Here is a 21,258-nt window from a genome sequence, read left to right as displayed (position 1 = left end):
ACGTTTTGTTAACTTTTTATTTACTATACTGAATTTATATACTATAAATTAGTCGAGTACGAGACAATTTAAACAATAAATGTAAATTTATAAAAAAATATTTAACGTTTTTATTTTTATATACACTTCTTAAATTTATAATATTTAATGGTTAAATAAAATTTCACAGCAGTGCACAAAGTGACAAAAATGTGACAGGAGTTGTACCGAAGAAAAAATACGACAGAAATGACATGATTGCGGCTGCTCAAATGATTGGCGGGGAATTGAAGGTGACTAAACTTTCTCAAAAAAAAGTTGGTCACAAACAAAAGAAAAAATATGGTAGTAGAGCAGAATTTGTGGAAGATTTTAACAGGAAAAAAGCAAACTTTGAAAATCTCATGAGAAAAAAAAAAGAAAAAGGTATGTTTTTTTTTATTTTATAGGTGAGATAAAATAAGTAAAATTGTCTAGTGATATAAAAATATTATAAATACAATATTCTACATCATTTAGGTCACTTATCAATGTCTTTATGAGTTCATGAATCAAATATAGTTGTTTTAAACATATATTTTTCTCATAGTAAGGTTAGATAATAGTAAACTAGAATTTGAACTATATTCAAAAAGTAATAAATATTTAAAAGATACATATGGTTAAAAGTAAATAAAAAAACTGTTTAAATTAGTTTTAAACTTTTATATGAAAATGACACTTCATATTTAAGAATTAGAATTTTTCAAACTCTGACAACTGTATACTTTTACAGTGTACATTGTACGTTTAAAAGACATTTTATAAAATAAATCAAAATTCTTTTTTTTTAAGGATATAATCTTATATTTGTTAATTTCTTAATACACTCATAAGTATAAGTTTAATTGCAACTAAGTATGTTACTTATATTTTTTTTAATTATTGTTTTGACAATAAATCATAGTGATTTTGCAAATATGTACTTTGATATATTATCAGTTTAGTACTATATTATCAAACAAACCTGTACTTTTTAAATGGATTAAATACTCCAAAATTTTATGTTTACATACAAAATATTTTCTTTATTATATTAAAAACTAAAAATCTAACTTCGAGAAAATAAAATCTCATGTGAATGAAGGTATAGAAACTAATGTACAGATAATTTATTTAAAAAAAATTAAAATTATACAGTGTCTTGAGAACTTATATTATTTCGAAAAACCTTTAAGTTAACAACAGCTAAATTTGACTATTAGTTATTGCTTGAACATTATTTTACAACATTTTAATATTGGCTATTAGTTAATTTTATAAATTGGAAATTACTGCAAAAAAAAAGTTTCCAACATTATATCCTTAAAACTAAGGTATGTAAAATTTTAAATTTTCAAAACCATTTTATTATTCAAGATAATTGTCAAAAAAAAAATCAAGTAGCTTTTTACGGTAATATGTTATTTTTAATATATATATTTATATGCATTTTAATTTGTTGAAGCAACATTTTTAGAATAGAATTATATTAAGTATTACCTTTTAAATTGTACCATTATTCAGAACATTTTTTTCTAAATTAATCTGAACATAACTACTTAATCCGTTTTATTTTTTCTTGTCAAATAAGAGAGTTAAAATTTTCACACTATAGTTATAATACAGTAAAAAAACGAGACATTGTATAACTATATTTTTCTTTTTACTTGACAAGTGTACTTTACATTTATATAAAAAATGTTTTCAAAAGAATTGCGTCAATTAATGGAAATATTAAGCCTCAAAAGTAAGAATATTAGGTTATTAAATAGTAATTTTAATGTATTTATTTTTGATTTGAATACACACTTCTAAAAAAAGTAAATCCTGTTGATAGTTAAGTTTGAAGACATGTTTCAAAAAGATAGTTATTATTTTAAACTGATTATTTTGGATTGTAATATATAATATTGAACTTTATTATAAAAAATTTATATTTAAAACTAGTTTATCTGTTCAAAGAAAAGAAAAAGTAAAGTTAACATTTATAATTTTATAGGTTGATTGTTAGTAGCACAATTTATGAATTAACCTTTATTCACCGTAACTTGCCTGACTTCTTATAGTAACGTAAAAAGATTGCAACAAACATATTTTTAAATTAATAGCATTTGTTCTTTTTTAGCCAGCTTTATTGTTCTAAATTATATTTATTTAATTTTTAATACAGACAAGTTTTACTATTTTTTAACAAACCATAATTTCTTATGTTTTTCATTAAGGCAACAATTTACAAAACCAAAGTCCGTTTGGAACTAAAATGCCAACAATGACTTCTCCACAAAATGTTACCGTTCAAAGTGCTAGTTTTTCTGGTAATTTCCCGAATGCTGGACCAACTTACCAACATCCACAGAATAACTTTCATCAAAAAGTTGAAAACAATTTCAACTCTCTTTTCGTCGGTTCCGTTCTAAAGTTCATGTGTAAGTGTACTATTTAGTCAAATAAAAAAAATTGTTTGTTCTAAAACAAATTTTTACTAAATACTAAAAATTTAACAATTTATATGTTAGCTTAGATAAATTTATGATAAAGTTTGTGATGAATATATATGGTCTAATGTAGGTGAAGTTTATAAAAAAGTAATGAAGCTGTAAATATTATTTTAACTATTTGGCGTTTAAAAAATAATGTTCTATTCATTTAACTGAATCAAAGAATCTGATTTGCATTCTGAAATGTTTTAAAATAGTATTTTCTATCATGAAAGTTATCGAAGTTTATAATAAACTGTTTGGAGATAATTTATAAGAAATTTTTGACTAACCAAAACACTCTATTTAGCAACAATTGTTTTAGAAAAACTTCAAACATTTTAAAATAGTTTAATAGCGTCAATGTAATATAGTTAATATTTTAATGGTAATTTATATGTTCAGCACTTTTGTTTCCTTTCCTCTACAATGACATGATACACAAAATCAACTTGGAGCTTCAAAACCAGTGTAGTGGGAGTAAGTTGGTGCAGGTAAAGTTTAAAGAAAAAAAGCACATAACGCTTGTGTGAGTCAGTTTGTTAATAGAAGTATGTTTGAAAGTAGATGTAAGTCTTGTAAAATATTAAAGTTTGTGTCATTCACTTAAAATGTTGATAAATTTGAATCATTAAGATTGTAATAGTTTTTGGATAAATATATTAAAATTTATAATTGTACTCTACTTAATTTGATCGTCAAAGTTTTTGATGAAATAATCATAACCCAAAAACACTAAACATAGGATAAAAAATCCTTTGAGCGTAAAAAATCCGAAAAAATATGTTAAACTAGAAAGTTACGATGAATACGAAGCTATTAACATATTGGGTTTCGTTAATTCTTCTGAAGTGAAAGTTGAGGGAAATTACGCTGTATTAAAAGGCAATTACGACGTAACGCTAAAGTTAGTTTAAATTTATATTTAACGATGGGTTTAATATGTTATTTTTGTGATTTTTGAACTATAGTTAAACTCTTTAGCTAAATTCTAACTTATTATAGTAGTCATTTTAACTTATAGTCTAGTAATGCCAGCTAAGTTCAAACTTTCGTACTAAATGTTTTGCTTGTTTATTTTATACTTAAATAAAAAAATATCTTAACTTTCAAAAGGGTTGAAGAATTTTTTTTTAATCAATTTAAAATAAATAGAAATCATTAAACATTATTTACATAAACATTGTTCTATTTTTAGTTAGTACAACAATAAATAATTTAGTAAAATTTTAAACACGTTACATTAAATCTTTCGTAACTTTTGCAAAAGTCTTCTTGAATGAAAAAAAAAAAAGAATTAATGGATAATTTTTTTTTATTCCACAGTTAGTAATAAAATAATAACAACGAACAGTGAAATTGTCATTTAGTTAAATCTGGATTTCTCCGTAGAAATTTCACTTGAGAGTATTAGACTCTTTTTGTTTAAAGCTTCTTTTATAATTCATTTATTAAAAAGAAAGGTAGTTTTTCCTATTTTACAACAAAAGCAATTAATATATTAAAATCTATTTTTTAAGAAGTTCGCACTTGCAAGCTTGTTTATATGTTCGCGTGTTTGTACAAGTTTCGAACTTAAAAGGCAAACTAGTTATAAGATCTAAAATAATTTCCATCATTACTCACATATTAATTGCAGTTTTTATCGCCGTGGAGCCGTAATGTATGAAGGAACACTAACCTTATCAGCTTTTGATTGATGTCATTTGTTCTTCTTAATTTTCGACCTTGATGTCTTATATTGATGAGTTTTTGAGTTAGCAATTTTTTGACGCTAACTTATACTAAGTATTTTTTAAATAAATAAAAACAATAATAAAATGTTTATCTGTCACTCTACTTTTCTTTGGATTTGACAATTTTATAATTTTACAAAATGATTGATTACTTTTTACATGATATAATCATGTGAGCTTTTTATAAGTTTACGTCTGGTTAATTTGTTTTAGAATAAACTCAATCGGTTATACTTGCAGTTTATTTTGTTTTCTTACTTATTCGTTAATTAACATTTTGAAATAAAATATAAACTATCAGATTGTGCATTAGTTTATTTGAGTTTACTTAAGGCAAGAAAATTAAAGTAAAATTTAATGATAGTTCTTTTAGGTAACATATTTTAAGTAAATTTTCTAAAAAACGAACAGAGTTTTGTTTGTAATGCTATACGGCTTATAACTAAAGTGAGAATGAAAACTAAACCTAGTGGTACCAATAATTTTTTTTTGCGATAAAACTCCTGAATACAAAATATTTTGGACTAGAATGTTAATTCAGGCGTTCTAACTTACTAGTTATTGATTTGGCTGCAGTAGTGCAGTTTCAAATAGATAATTATTCATTTTTAGTGTTTTACCTGATTTATAAAATTAGAAGCCGGCCGGACACGGATGCATTTAAGTTTGGATTTAAAAATAATTTCTATCAGCAATTTGGAAATAAGGCACGATTTATTTATCAAATAAAGATTCGCCCGGATTAGACCATTTAGTGTTTTAATTTCTTCCCTGGTTTATTTAGAATTAATAATAAAATTTTGCCGATGTATGTAGTCTAAGGTTCAACATTCTCCAAATAATTTCTTAAAAACGTTTATTGCTCTTCATTACAACCTCTAAATATCTAGTTTAGAACTTCTAAACTTCATGGAGTATCTAGTTAAACTTTCGTACCGGATCCATAAATTTAGGATCCATTTTAAAGTTTGGATAAATTTACTTAATTTAGTAAGAGCCAGTAAATTCACTGCATTACAGTAATTGTATATTAACTCTTATTCGAAATCAATTTTATCTGTATTCTATATAAAAGTGTTAATCCTGGCCTACTTACTCAAAATAAATCTAACAGAAGTAGTTTTGCTTAGTTGAAAAAAAAAAAATAAACACATATTTTAGCATTACTACTACAACCAGCTTTTAAAATCGTTGTTTAAGTTCAAGTATAACTGTCTGTATACGCTTGTTAAATAAAAAATATGAATCAAGTTTATGAGAAATTGTATCCATTGATTTTGAATTTTTAGTTAGAAGACTTATTTAGAACTAATTAAAATAATCTAAACTTTAAAATGGTTCCTATCTATATGAAATATAAAACGGTATCCGATAGATGTGAAATAACTTAATAATTAATTAGAAATTATTTAGATTAAACAAACAAAAGCTATCTTATTGTAAAGTTATCCGATTCTGAGAAAGTTTATATAGTTGTTAAATACTTAATGCTAGTAAACTTCATAGTTAAATGTATATACGTTTAAAAAATTAGTATTTTTTTTTACTTTTTTAATACGCCCCTGCCGTATAACTAAATGTATTAAAAAACAGCGTTAGCTTCGCGGTATTTGACGGTAATTTGTACTTAATGGCAAAAAAAATACTTTTTATAAATTATTTGAAGAAAATAAACAGGGTTTTGAAACTCTATCTACAAATTGACTTATTAAAATGTATTACATTTAAATAGTATTCAAAGTTATGCAATATTAAGTATTTACTATCATATTAAAAGTGTTAAAAGGCGTAACAAAAATTACAATTTTTTTAACTCTTTTTAATGTTTTTTTGTTTGCTAAATTAAGTTCGTGTGTAAAATAACTTTGCATTAGAAACAAAATTTAAAATAGCTTAAGTGTTAAGCAAACCTGCTGGAACTATAGTAATTCAAAGTTCTAAATAAAATAATATTCATTTGAATAAAATCTTTGTGCAGTGTAGTATTAAGAATTATAGTTTTAACTATTAGCTTAGACGAGATATATTAATCTACATTTAATTAACATAAACTTATACAAAAATTATTTTTATTAAAATTTAGCTCAAAATATTAAAAATTGAGTAACTTTATTATAAACTCAAAACATTTAGGTTACATTAAAGCGGACTTTTAAACAACTACAACTGTCCTTAAGCTACTTTTATTATTTATATTAATTTTGATTTTAATAAGTTTTTAGTTAAAAGCTTAGAGTTAGAAATTATCACGTAAAACTTAAACTGACATTATTTTACATATTTTTGAAAGGTTTATCTGAATTTTTTTCTTCATAATCAAAAATAGTAGTAATTAAGGTCATAGAACTAATGTGTTAGAAATAAGTTTTCTATTTGTACTTATTTTTGCTTACTTATTAAAATTAGAAATTTAATCAACCAATAGGCTGACTAAATATTTTATTTTACTTTGCTTTAAAATATACCATTTGGATAAGACTTAGTTAAAGAAACTTTTAAGGTATATTAAGTTATTTTTTAACTTAACTAATTAAAAAAATATATTAATGTTTAACATGTGTATTCTGAATTTAATAATCTCTTTTTTCAGAAGGCTTATTATAAAACAATTTATATCAGAGTTCGTTGATACTTAAAATATCATATTCAAGGGAAAAACTCTTTTATCAAAGTTCAAAATATCTCAGGCATAATTGATGCGAGGTACTTAAATTACACTAGATAGATTTGTTTATGTAATAAAGAATTTTCAAAAAGTTCATGCTGTTTTAACACTAGTGGCGGACTAAGATAGAATTTCGGGAGACCATTTTTATTTTTTGCATTTAAGTGTGCACTAGGTTACATATATTGCCCCGATTTTGGAATTTCGCAAAGTTTTTTTTTGGTAGGTGGGAAGTCACAGTAAAGACAGCACAAAAACATTAGCTTCCTAGCTATAAGTCTGTTAAAGCTAAATACTTTTGAAAATCTTGCTTTTTTACGGTTTGTTTAAAACGGTAAAAAAATACTTTTTCGTAACAGCATATCAAATTGTACTGATAATGTTTAAATTTTAAGGAAAGTTTTAAGCTAAAACCATTGTTTATCCAAGCGTTTAAGATAAAATGCGCAAGGTCAAGTGATATACTGATACAGGTTAAATAAAGGAGAAAAAAAAGAGCAGATAAGAAATTTCTGATGTAATGTTGAACAAAAATAAGAACATATAAACCAGCCACAGAAAGTGGGTGGGACATTCTAGATATAGCCTCCTTTAGTAAACATCTTATACAAGAATAAACATTTTGGTTATTTTGTGTAAAGTTTTTATCTAACAATGTTCGCATAAATATTTTTATATTTTTAGTTTCAAGCAGTTGATTCTCAATTCAATTTAAACACTCTCAAAATATAAATACTGTTAGATTTAATTCTTGTGTAAGAGTTTTGACCACACTTAAAATATTTTCTAAATTTGATGTTCATTGTATATTTTTTAGTGTTTGCAATTGTTCTTTAATACAATATGTTTAGTCATTGTCATGCCTAGTTTTATATAGATTAGCCTTAAGTATTATTAAATGATAGCTTTAGTATAAGTAAATTTACTTTTAATTATAGTTTTCAGCGATGTTGTACACTACATTAGAACCTTATGATTTAGGAAGTGTTTCTTGTCATGTTTAGAAAGTTATCTAGTAACACATTATAAAAAAATAAAATAAAATACTATTAAAAGATTTTTTTTTGCATTAATTTTTTATTTGTTTATAAAAATGTTATAAGTATGGCTGTCATAAGTAAGAACTTAGAGCTTTGAGAATTTTCTTGTCTCTCTATTGTAGTTTCTATGTTACTCTTGCAATGATGTTTCATTTTAAAATTACTTTTGTTTATTAATCTGTGTAGAATATTTTTATCATTTTTTATTAGTCTATTAATACTACATAGTTATTTGAAAAAGATAAAATATTTAAAATAAATTTAAAAAATCAATACCTTAATAGTCTTTTTAGAACAAATAAATACAAAAACAAAGGTTTAAAACTTAGCTTGGCTAGTTTTTGTTTTTCATTTCTTGCTAATATGATTTTTTTTTAATAATCTAGATTTTAACAAAAACTAGCATGAATTGGAAATTAGTATAATTCATATAAACAATGTACTACAGTACTTAAAAACAATGATATATTGTAAAGCGATTAACTAACAGCATTAAGTATAAAATACAGTGCTTGGATTAATTTTTAGCTTTAGTTCTTAAATGTAATTTAATCGTTTGTGGGTAAATAAATTTGTATCATTTTGTAAAAAAAACAAATATCATCATCTTTAGATAGTAAAGTGTTTTTTACATAAATTAAGATAATATTTTTCATAACTTGTGATACAGAAAATAACATTACTTTTAAGTCTTAAAACTTAAAACAACATGTATTATTTATTTACTTACCTAAGACATGCTAAATATTCTAGTTTTACTGATTTATTTTAATTTTTGTTTATTTTCAAATGAAATAGAAAATACAAATAAAAATTTTCTTATCTACTTAAAATATAACTTAGTATTCTTTCGCACAGAAACTACTTAAACATATATAAAAGATTTAACGTTAAGAATGGAGTATAAATGCAGTATATGCCTAGGTAAGCTGTTTCCAATAAACAGTGATGTTTCAGTCCTTCAATGTGGCCACATGTACCATAAAAGTTGTATAGAAAGAGCAATGAGTACTATCCAAAACTGTCCAATTTGTCAAACAAAAATCAAAAAGGGAGTGGAAAGAATATACCCAGACTCTTGTGATCAACTAAACTACACTTGTTGTTCAAACGAAACAAAATATTTTCTTGATGAAGTTTTTGACTATGAAATGGATAAAAGAAGAGCTTTCTTAAAGATAATTGTGAAGCTTGACAAAGAAAACATAAGTTTAAAAGAAACTTGTAAAAACTATGAAAACAGTCTTAATGTTGTGAAAAAGTTTCTTAAATGTTTTGAGGAAGAAACCAAGGACTGGCAAAAGAAAAGTAAGTTAATGAAGATGAAAAACAACACTTTGTCTGTGGAAATGTTAAATAAAGACAAAAAAATTGAAAACGTATCTGACGAAATGAAAATAGAAAGTAAAAACAGATTTTCCAGTAGAGATACTTTTAATAGTAAAGGTTAGTAATGTAAAATCAGTTAAGAATTATAAAGTTTTAGCTTTAGTCTAACTATAACTGTATTTTTTACATGTATACTTTATCATATGTTTTGATTTTATAAAAGCAAAATACAGAGATCTTAGTATGTATTTTATTCTTTCTAAATGTTTTGTTTATTGAATTAACTTTAGATCAAAAACATAAGGTTGTATAATTTTGTTTGCATACTATTTTCATGACTGTTAAACTTTTTTTTTTGATTTTACTGTAAGTACTGTAGGGGTAAGAAATACAGCACATTTTTTGGATATATTGTTAAGTTCGGCTGAAAAAATATGATTTAAGTGTGTTTTGGCTTAATAATAAAGAATTTAAAATAGAATTTATTTAAAAAAATTGCACCCTAAAAGACTGATTGACAAAGAAAATCAAGTTTATCTTTGTTATTTCATTAAAATAGTATTCAAGTTACTTGTGCATGCCCTAGGTTTATAGTTTATATCTTAAATGAAAGACTATACTTTTAGACATACATTTGAAGACATTTCAACTGCTTTTATGTTATAAGAAATCATAATTACACAAAGTGTTCTTGTTTTTTTCTGTAAAATGGTGCCTTATAAAATTAAAAAAAGCATAGCTGGTTGTATAATCTAATAAAGTTTTTTTTATCTTAAAATAAAACTTTTTAGGTATGTTTACTATCCTTAAAAATGTAGGTGATGTGTTAGGCATATAAGCAAGTACAATGTTATAATTCATTTAGCAACATATGGTTAATAAACCTAAAATAAGTAATAATAAAAAAATATTATAAAGTTATTAATATTTTTTATAGTCTTGTAAGACATCAAACATTAACTTAATGTTTGAAAATAAAGACTATAGAATAGAAATAAAGAACATTGCACTGTATCATTTAGTACTAACAATCATACTGCAGTAGTACTGATACTTTAAAAATTTAATATAAATCAACTGTTACATGATTTCTAAAATTTTATAGGATTTAAGTGTCTTAAAAAGACATTCGATCGACTAATAATACTGTTTAGATATGATTAGAAAATAGAGATAGATCTTTTTTTAGAAACATTACGTTCCCAATCAATTTTACAAACAAGAATAGATTCTAATTGTATGTTCAGCAAATCAGGTTTAGGTTGGTGTTTCCACCTAATCTTGAACTCTCATGTAGGATCCATCTTGCAAGTTCCTTTAAAAATTTTACCTTTCATGTAAGCAGTATACCATTTTCTAATGACCCTTTACTAATTAATTTGGTATAACAATACTCTACCACACATTTTAGTTTTTTTTTCTGTATACGAGGGAATAAGCCTCTACAATTAATAATGTTTGTTGGTAAAGAACAAAGAGAGCACTGTTTCATCACTTTTTGAAATAAGAGCACATAGGTCCTCTTGGGTATAACTATTAATTTTAAAAGTCCTGGATTGTATACAAGTTCAGATTTGTGTGACTCTCTAAAGTAAATTCAATAGTTACGCACAACAACTACATTTTATCAAGGTAAAATTTTTAAATAGTATGAAGCTCTTCCACGCTCACTACAGGCCAAATACAACTTTTGAGATACTTCTGCATGTATTGATCCCTTTTCTTCCATTTTTTTATTTTATCTATTAGAGCTATAAATTCTTGTTCCGCTACCAACCTTAGCTCTATCTTATTACTAATTTAAGAATTTTATTATGATAAATTTCATGTTTATTTTGAAAAGGCAATTTATTAGTTTTGTTCAGTCATTTCTTATCCCTTTTGTTGAGAGGCGTTAATTCTTAAATTTTACCACTGAAGTTAGCTTTCAAAATCAAGAAAACTGCCATCAAAACCCTTTAGTTATTAGTTGGGAGTCCGTCTAGTTCTTCATTAATTAATAAATTTAGCTCAGTAACACGTGGTGGGATCGACAAACTAAACTTTACAAGTTTTTTTTTCTGCCTTTTTTGCAATAAAAACTAGGGCGCTAGTAGACACATCTTGTTAGGAATATTACAACACAACTTAGAAGTTGGCTTTAACATGTTAGGATGTGCATAAAGTACCACATAGTCCTCCAAATTGTTCATTATTCGAATGCTGAGATCTTCATACAGCTTAGGAAGTAGATATAATACTTTTACTATTAGTAAAGTGCTTCCAAAAATCATAATATTTACTTACTGAAAATAGTTAAAAAAGTATTTTTTATCTATATCACATACAATTAAAATCACTTTACTCAAGTAACATCTTTCTAGTTTATTGATTCCACATATTTAACATTCACAAACCAAAAAAACTAGAAGTAAAAACAGCAGAAGAAATTAATTTTTATCTTAAAAAAAGCACCATTGATTATGACGTTATAATAGATCAAAAGTAGTTGAAATGTCTTCAAATGCCCTTAATTATGATTTTTCAAGTAAGGTATAAACTATAAGCTTAAGCATGTATAAAAGAGTTTATAATTTACTTTTTCAAAAAATCAAAAATGTTTGAATTTTTGGTCCGAATCAGTTTTTTAAGGTGAAAATTAGTTTTTTGATAAGTTTAATTTTCAAATTCTTTTTAATAAAACCTGATCACATCTCAATCATATGTTTACATAAGTTCAGTAAGCATCACCGAAGTACTTTCCACCCATAAGTACTGACAAAGTCTTTCAACAAACCAGTTTACTGACTAAATATATTTAAAAAGATGGGTTATTTATACTTTAAAACATTTTTTTGTCATTAGTTATTTAATATTTAAAATGTTTTTATTTGATATTCGTTTTTTTATTTCTAAAAAAAATGTTCAACTGTTCCTTTTTTTTTTTAATTGATTGTAACTGTTAAAAATTTCAATAAATTTATAGAAAATAAAAGAGAATATGAATTCAACGCTTTTCAAACCTTTGAATATAAACTAAATACAAATTTACCACGGGATTTCTTGACTACGAGTACTTTAAAAGGAGTAAAAAATATGCTGGAAAACATGAATGACTTTGAGATTACAATGCTTGATAAACTGGTTTTAAAGATAAGAGAAATTGAAAATGAAAACGAAATCTTAAGAGACTTAAAAAAAAGGTTTCAGGTTGACCTTGAAGATTCAAAAACTTTACTACTAAAAGCTCAAAAACATGCAGAAAGTTTGGAAGACACCTCTGGAATGATACAAACACAAAATGAAAGTACGAATACAACTGAATCTTCAGAAGATAATTATGCAAAAAGTAGACTAACAGGTTTTACAAGTTTACTTTTAAATCGTATTAGTATATTTACAATTTAAAATGATGATTTGTTAATTAAGTTTATAAAACGGTTTTTTAAATACTAGACTGCTTTATAATAGTTTGAATAGTTTTTATTGTTTTTTTATTAAATTTAATAGTAAATAAGACACGATTATATATATAAAAACCTTTTAGCTTTTTTCGTAGCGCCTAGAGCAGGGTTTTCTAAAGTGGCCAAGTGGCCCCTTGGGGCCATGACAGATACTAAGGGGGCCGGAGGGGGGATGAGTTCATAGTTTGAAACCTACATTAGATATTCTTGAGTTGCAGATAAAAAGCAAAAAAAAAGTGTTTTTTAATAGTAGTTTTTTGGGTAGTCTTGTTGGAGGGGGCCATAGCTTTTTCAGTTTCTTTAAAGGGGGTAATTTGTAAATAAGTTTGGGAAATCATGGTTTAGAGCGAGAAACTATTATCATCTCTCAGTTATAGAATCAATGTTCATTAGAACTCGCAAGCCGAAAAGTTGCAAACAATGAGATTTCTAAAACTTAAACTATAGAAGTAGCTTGTTTTTAGTGTTCTACTATTGCCGCTTTTTGTAATGTATTTCTACTTAATTGTATAATTTTAAATATTTACTTTTAATAATTCTATTTTAAAAGTAGCTTTAATCAATTTAGTATAACTTAATTTTCAGTTATACTATTACATTAACTCTCAATGACATAAGTATTTTCAACTAGTTACTAAAAGTCCTTACACTTTAATAAAACTTATACTATACTTTTTTTTAGTATTTTCTAAACTTATTCTAAGGATGAGCTAAACAAAATTCATAAATACTTTTTAATAATTTATACATAAATTTTCTAATAAGATCAGTACTAATAAAACAATTAAAATTACTTAATAAAAACAGAAAAAGAATTAAGGAGTAATGGTGATGAAGATAGTATGTACATCACTGGTGGGATTACAAAATTAAAAAGTGGATCAAATACTTTGGTAAACAACAATTCTTTCTACAAGCTTAACTTAGACTCAAGTGAAATGAAATTACTATTAGACTTAAAATCACCATGAACTGCTCATCAATCTACTATTATTGGAGGTAGAATATACTTATTGGGTGGATATAGTAATGGTAAAGATTTAGCTGACATTGAAACATATCAAGTTTTAAATAAAGCAACTAGTCGTTATGCAACAATACCAACTATGCATAACGAAAGAAGGTTGTTTGGAATATGTATACTTTCAGGATGCATCTTTATAGCTGGAGGGTATAGTAACGCTCATAAAGATTTAGATGCGTGCGAATTTTATAGTATCAAAAGTTGTGAATGGACTAAAGTGTCAAGTATGAAGGTTAAAAGACGTTCGTTTGCTTTAATATACTTTCAAGATAAAATATGGGCAATCGGTGGTTACTCAAACGAAAAAGTTTTAGACTCTATAGAAACATATGAACTGAGTGAAAACAAATGGACAGCTGCCAAGGTCAAACTTCAAACAAAGCGAAGTAGCCACGGTGCTGTAATTCATAACAATAAGTTCTTCGTTATTGGCGGATATAACGGACATGAAGTACTTTCATCAGTTGAAGTTTACTCGAGTGAAACAAAACAGTTCAGTTTTGTAAGACCAATGAATCAAGCACGTTTAAGTTTCGGATGCAGTATATTAAATAATAAGGTTTTCGTATTTGGTTGACGTTTAGATAGTGACAACATTACTGACTCTGTTGAAGTTTATGAAAATGGTGTTTGGTCTATAGGTCCAAAGTTACCTCTTCAATTGAGTGAATTTGGATATGCAAATAAACATTAACTCAACTTTTTTATTGTTTTAAGAACGCCCTATATTTTTTTTGTTTTGTGTTAAAATTGTATTTTAATAATAATTGTTACTACTAGTTTAAATAAACTAAGCTTCAGTTGAAATATTTTTTATACAAAAGCTTAGAATTACAGCATAAGTTTTTTTTTTAATTAGTTAATTTTTCAATTATCTATTTGAGAGTAAGTTTTTTTATATTTTAGATAAGTCTTTCAGAACTAAAAAACATTTAAATTTGTGAAACTATGCTTTAGCGAATGGAAACCTTGTTTTAATGATCTTTTTTATAATACATTTTCAGTTTTTATTCTGGCCATTACCAACAAAATAAAGAAGTTTTTCGCCATCGAATATAAACAGTTTCTAGGTAAAAAATTAATTATTCAGGAGTGTTGAAGTTCATTGCTTAGTAAAGCACTTCGTAAAACTATAAAAAGTTATTTCTTCTATTCGGTTTTGGTGTCTTGCAAGCTCTAGTAACACTTTCAAACATTTACTTAACTTTTGCTAATTTTAGCTTAAACTTATATGTTATAAGTAATATTAAATAATGTTTGTTAATTAACCATTGAAACGATTTCTTGGAAAATTAAAATAAATTAATTTTTAAACAGCATATAAATCTTTTTTTTTAATTTTTAAGTTTTATTCTGGTTGTTAAAACTTTTTGCTTTTGTGTGACTTTGTTTTTTCGTTAGTTGTATAGTAGAAATATAAAAGTTTTACATAATTTATCTAATATATATTTTTTTTTAAAACATAATAGAATAAACTTTTAAATAGGGACAAAGCATTACTCATTTAAAAAAACTATGTTTAGATGTTAACGGTGCCTTATAATTTATTTTATTTATTTTTTGAGTTTTTGCAGTAGTGGCTTTAATTAAATGATGATCATTTTTTTAAAGCCACTACTGGAAAAACTGACCATGGTCTACCATGGACACCACACCTTTACCTCCATTGGAAATTTACAAACAATTACACACATTTTTACTATTTGCACATAACAATATTTAAGGTAATAATTTGAAATGACAGTTGTGAAAAAATAAGAAAATCGTAGACATTGAATTTTCAAAAAACCCTAAATAAATGGTGAAACTTTTCTTTTTATAATTAATTAGATAAAAACACTTTACGCTAAACTCATAATATCTTGTAAAGGGACATCACCTTAGTCCTGGACAAAACGTTTATAGGTATCCGTGGTGTGCGACTCGATAACTGAAAGATTCTTCGTGCAATAATTCCCAGGACCAAATGTTTGAGCGTATATTCTTAAATTGAGTTATTTTGGACATGCACATAAACATTAATTTGACTTTTTTAATATTTAAAGCACGCCTTATTTTTATTTATTTTGTGTTAAAAAGTAATATTGTTATTGTTTATACTTTACAAATAAACTAAATTTCGGTGGTGATAGTTTTTATTTGTTATATTAAAAAGTATTGCATAACGTTTTTGTAAGTATTTTTTTATTATCAATTTAAAACTAAGTTTTATATATCTAAAACATTTTTTCAGAGCTAAAACATCAATTAAAATCGTAAAACTATGTGTTTGCAATTGGAAACCATGTTTTAATGGCCTTAATTAAAAGTATGTTGTAAGTTTTTATTCTGGCAATCATCAACAAAGTCGAGAAGTTTTATATACGATTATAAAAAACTTCTCGGATGCTGTTATTGTGGAGCACTGAAGGTCATTGCTTTGTATAGTACATTGTAAAACTAATAAAAAATTAACTAATAAAGTTTGAACTTCTACATTATTGTATGTTTGTGTATTGAATAATAATAATGAAGCGCTAAATTTTTGTCTTAAGGTCATTCGGTTATCGAGTTACACACCATGAATATAGTTTAACTTATTGTCTAGCACAGAAAAAGACTAAAAATTAAGAAAAATAGATATGTTCAAAGTTATGTAAACTTTTTGACTCTTTCAGTTAAAAAATATATTTAATTGCCATTGTTTAAAGTTAATTTATTTAATTAAATACTTTAGTATGCGGGTAACGATTAGTTTTAATGTTAAAGAATTATTTATGTTTTTTTAATTATTTTAGTGTTGTGTTATGATATTTAAACAATCTTGTATCTATATACTGAAAAATATAAGTTATTATAAGCTAGGTAACAATATTGCGCTTTAATAAAAAATAACTTTACCATTAACAGAAAATAATTAAGATAACAATTTAAAAGTACTTAATTAAACTTTTTACAGTTACCTTTGAAAACTTAGATATTTTAAGAAAAAAAAAAAAAAAAATAACATAATCTTAGTTTTGTGTTAATATATAATTTACTATATTTTTGAAAAATAAATATATTTTTAACTATCTTCAGTTTTATAAACCTAGATAATTAATTGTAACCTTTTTTTTAAACCGACTATTATACTGTTAACTAGAAAATAAGACACCAGGACAAAAGTGATGGTGTTTGTATCGATTATTTTGTTATTTAAATCTTTTTTTTAATTATTCTATCACATTTTGTTTAATAAAACTTTAGTAAAACTTTTTTTCTAATGTTAATTTTTTAGTTTCAATTAAAAATTAAAAAGCTGTTTTTTGACAAGTTTTGTAAATATACATAAATCGAAACTTTTTTTTTAATTTGTGTATTTAACGTTCTAATTACTTCGAAAAACCTTTTTATAACAAAACATCAATCTTTTATTTTTTCTTTGCATCGTGAAATGTTTTTTGAATAAAAAATGTGAGTGCGCAACTGTACGTGTAATTTACCTGCCCGTTAAATTTTCCACTTTTGATTAACAGAAAAAAATTAAAGTTTACAACTCTAATACCCTTTGTTACAAAATATTTAGAAAAGACTCACAACCTAAACAATAAAAGTCACAAGACTTTTCAAAATAATAAGCTCAAGCCATAAAACAAAAGTTTACCGGCGTTAAATCAAAACATTTAATAATTGGTTTAAATATATTGTAGTACATAAGTTGAATTGTACAACCCTATATTTACATTCGCTAAATAATTTACCTTGGATCTAAAACTTAAATAACGTTATATTTAAAATATATTTGTACTACAAATTAATTAACTATTTTAATATAGGTTGTAAAGTCTAAAAAAACTATTTAAACCTTTTTAAGTATGTTATCAATGAAAATAGTTATAAAACCTAAAGAACATACGACTAAAACTAATGTTTAAATTTGATTGAACGATAGTTTTGCAAATTTTTTGAAAAATTGTTTGTTTAAGTATATAAACTAAAACTAAAAAACTAAAAATCTTTAATCTCATTATAAGTACTTAATAAATCTCTGTCGAAAAAGCTAGAAGTATTATTATTTCAATTTATAATAAAAGCAAACATTGTAGATATGTAGTGACGTTTTATTAACTGTAAAATAGTACCCAAAATAAATTTGCATCATAGTAAATTTTAAACTGTGTAAAAAAAATAAATAGACAAACTCTTAGTTTATCTTTTAAAATTGATAGAGTTGTTAGAGCAGAAAGGTAAATATCTAAACATCAGTTTATTGTAAGTCGTTTTGTGAATCCATGATTGAACGCTGTAGTATCTCGCTATCATATGTAAACTGCTATAAGAATGCAATGGATTGCTAATATTTGGGTAAATTTTTGTTGTTGCGGTGTTATACTTTATTTTACTTGAAACCTAAGCATTTCATCTAGGTACATCTGAAAAGTACTTTGATGTTCAGGTCAAGGATAAATGGCTTAAAAATTAAAAATCTAAGATAATATTTTTAGTTTTTTAATACCGTTCTAAAATTACTGTTTAAACAATTTCAAACAAAACTGCTTATTAAATTCTGAGATAATCGTTTAAATAAGATTTTATAAGATTCGACCGCTAAACATTTCAATTATCTGAAAAAAATGTTTATCTTCAACTATAAGTTTAAAAACAGTATCAGTAGTTTTAATAAAAACTTTATACTACTGCTTTACAATTATTTACTTAGAGTTTGTTATACAAAATAATTAATAAAAAACAGAAATATAGTATGAAGAATATGTATTAAACGACTGCTAAACATTTAAAATTATTTTAACTTCTATAAAAAACAACTATATACATCATACAACCTGTATAGCATCCAGAATGTGTCTAATAGCAGGATTACCAAAACCATGTGTAACTGAACTAAATTTTGCCAAAGACTTTTGAATGTTTTCTTCTAATATTGGTGTTGGTGCACTGTTCATCACTGGTGATCTGTCTTGCGCTAGTACGTCTTGTAACTGTTTGATTACTTGTCTATAAATAAAAGTAAATGGTTATTGTAAGTTTACTTATTCAAATATTAAAGAAATATAATTTTTAAGAAGACAATTCTGTTTATACACTATAATTGTTTTGAAAGTGTTTATAAATTAAAAAACTTCTATAAGACGTTATAAAACAAGAAATCTGTACAACATTTTTTCTGTTTCTTTTAGTTATTCTAACTTACTTTAAATCTTAAACGTGTATAACTTATAGCTAAAGCAACTATTAAAAATAAGTAATACTAGCATTTAGTGAACACTTTAAGGTTAATAATATATATAGGCTTTGTACCTGTTTAACTCTGTTTTGTAAATATATATTTTCGTAGAAAGTAAAAAGATATCTAAAATTCGTTAAATAAAACTTTAAATAAAATTAAAATCGTTCGGCGAAGTTCTGCCATTTACAAAAATATTTGTCAGAACAATTGTAGCAAAAAATTTAAAACAAAAAAACGCTGTTGTGAACATTTATAAAAACTTTAAGAAAATTTTATTTAAAGTTAATAAAACTTTATTCGCATTACTATTTTTTTTAAGTTTTAAAAAATGTTTTAAGCAACAAACTTAGTAGTAAGTATCATGTTGTTTCTCGTGTCTAGCGTATGGGGATCAGAATTATTCTCACAAACAAATTTAGCCAGGTCTTTTACGGGAAACTCTTTCTCACAAACGGAACCAAAATCTTTTGCAAGATCTACAGCTTCTCCTATAAGTAAACTTATATGAACGAAAATCGAAGAAACTATTAAATTAGTGTTTTATTGTCAATTAAAGTTTTAAAATAAAAATTTTTATTCATTGGACGTATAAATTTTGTCTGTAACACAGTTCTTCAAACTTATAAATTTTTGAAAACATGTTTTGTAAGAAAATACAATTTTGATGAAAGATTTTGATCATTTACTTTACTAGTAGTTGTCAAATAAAAGAGTTAAAAATAGCTAAAATAGTTTCTAATATAGATCTACTAATGAAGAAATCTTAATTTAGACCATAAACACTTACCTTCCACTAATGATGTAAACAATGTTACTTTACTACCATTTCGACTGCCTACAGGCAAATCAACTCCAATCTTATCATTTATTTCGTTTCGGAGAGTGTTTAATCCTTCTTTTGATTTTGCTCTGTTATTATTTGTAAAGTTTTAATAAAGATATAAAATTACTTAGTTTATATAAAAACAAAGTTTGCTAAAGTAAAATGTTAAATTCCGTTTTAACAAGTTCGTAAAGCTATATGTAGTTTATGTAAGTTTTATTGAATTTAAAAGTTATTCAAATAAAGTCGTACAAGTTAAACTTTTTGAGCTATTATCCTAAACTATTCTAAAAAACCAATCTTGTACTTTTAAAACGTAGACAACAAAGTTTAATAAAAACCTTCTTAAATAAGCGCCAATCGTTGAAGCATTAAGAAGCTCAGAACCAACCAGTCTCCTTTTTACTTCAGCATTTGTAACTGCATAGTTCTTTGTTGAATTCAACAAACCAAGTTTACCAAGAACATTGCAGAATACTTCTTCTGGATTTTCAGATCGTTGAATTTTTATAGGTTCATTGTTTGTTTGATGCTGACTTTCACTCTTGCTACTATTTATTGGTATAAAGTTAATTTTTGATAAAACAGTAAATTTCCTAGTTTATAAAAGGATTAATTGATTTAAAAAATTTAAGTATCAATCCATATCACGTTAATCAAATAAAATAGATAATTTTTCAAATAAACCACAAATTTGTGTACTGATATTTGTTGATTAGTTTATTAAAAGCAAAAAACTTAATACAAAAAATGTTTTAGATTAACTTTAAGATGGTTTAAACATATTAGCTGACATTCCATTTTTACTTTATCATTGTAAAAATTAAAGTACCATAATAATCTTAAAACTATTAATTACAAACTCTTGTAAATTATGCAAAACTAACTGTTGTTGTAATTGTTTCTGGTAAAGTTGTTGATGTTTTTGTCGTGGAAGTTGTTGCTGATGTTGTGGTGGAAATTGTTGTTGATGTTGTGATGGAAATTGTTGTTGTGGTTGTTGTTGTAGATATTCATATAGCTTTAGTGTACTTTGTTGTTGATGTTTTTGTGGAAATTGTTGTTGATGTTGTGGTGGAAATTGTTGTTGATCGTGTGGTGGAATTTGTTGTTGTTGTTGATGTTGTTGTTGAAATTGTTGTTGCTGTAGTGCATATTGTTGTTGATGTAGTTGTGAAAATTGTTGTTGACGTTGTGGTGGATATTGTTGTTGAAATGTTTGCAGATATTTTGGTTGTTGTAGTTTCTGTGGTTGTTTTTGTAGTTGTTGTTGTTGTTGTTGTTGGTGTTGCTGTTGTTGTTGCTGATGTTGGTGTGCTTGGTGTTGTTCTTGTAGAAGATCCTTTTTTGTATCCTGTATTTTATTGTCATGGTTTTAATAAAAACTATTTTTAGATAAACTATTTACTAATTTATTTTTATCTTAAAAAGTTTTACACAACAACTGTATTTTATAATAAAGTTAGAAGTGTTTTTTTAAATCTTAATTTATATGCAAATATATAAACTTAC

At 25.1% G+C, this 21,258-nt stretch overlaps 1 protein-coding gene across 1 annotated transcript; it reads right to left on the bottom strand.

The window, feature by feature from the left end:
* Positions 1-18,510: 18,510 nt before the first annotated feature.
* Positions 18,511-20,763, bottom strand: LOC145841219 (transcription factor AP-2-alpha-like). Its single transcript, XM_082948586.1, has 5 exons — positions 20,634-20,763; positions 20,088-20,229; positions 19,711-19,832; positions 19,270-19,411; positions 18,511-18,691 (listed from the first exon to the last, which is right to left on the bottom strand). The coding sequence occupies exons 1-5, from the start codon at positions 20,761-20,763 to the stop codon at positions 18,511-18,513; spliced, it is 717 nt and encodes a 238-aa protein (XP_082804712.1).
* Between the last annotated feature and the right edge of the window lie 495 nt (positions 20,764-21,258).

The sequence above is a fragment of the Thalia democratica genome, chromosome 7, assembly GCF_965202585.1.
Source record: "Thalia democratica chromosome 7, ktThaDemo2.hap1.1, whole genome shotgun sequence".
In the NCBI taxonomy this organism is placed as follows: Eukaryota; Metazoa; Chordata; class Thaliacea; order Salpida; family Salpidae; genus Thalia; species Thalia democratica.
The sequence above is the reverse complement of the archived record's forward strand: the minus strand, read 5'-3'. Positions and strand labels throughout refer to the sequence as shown.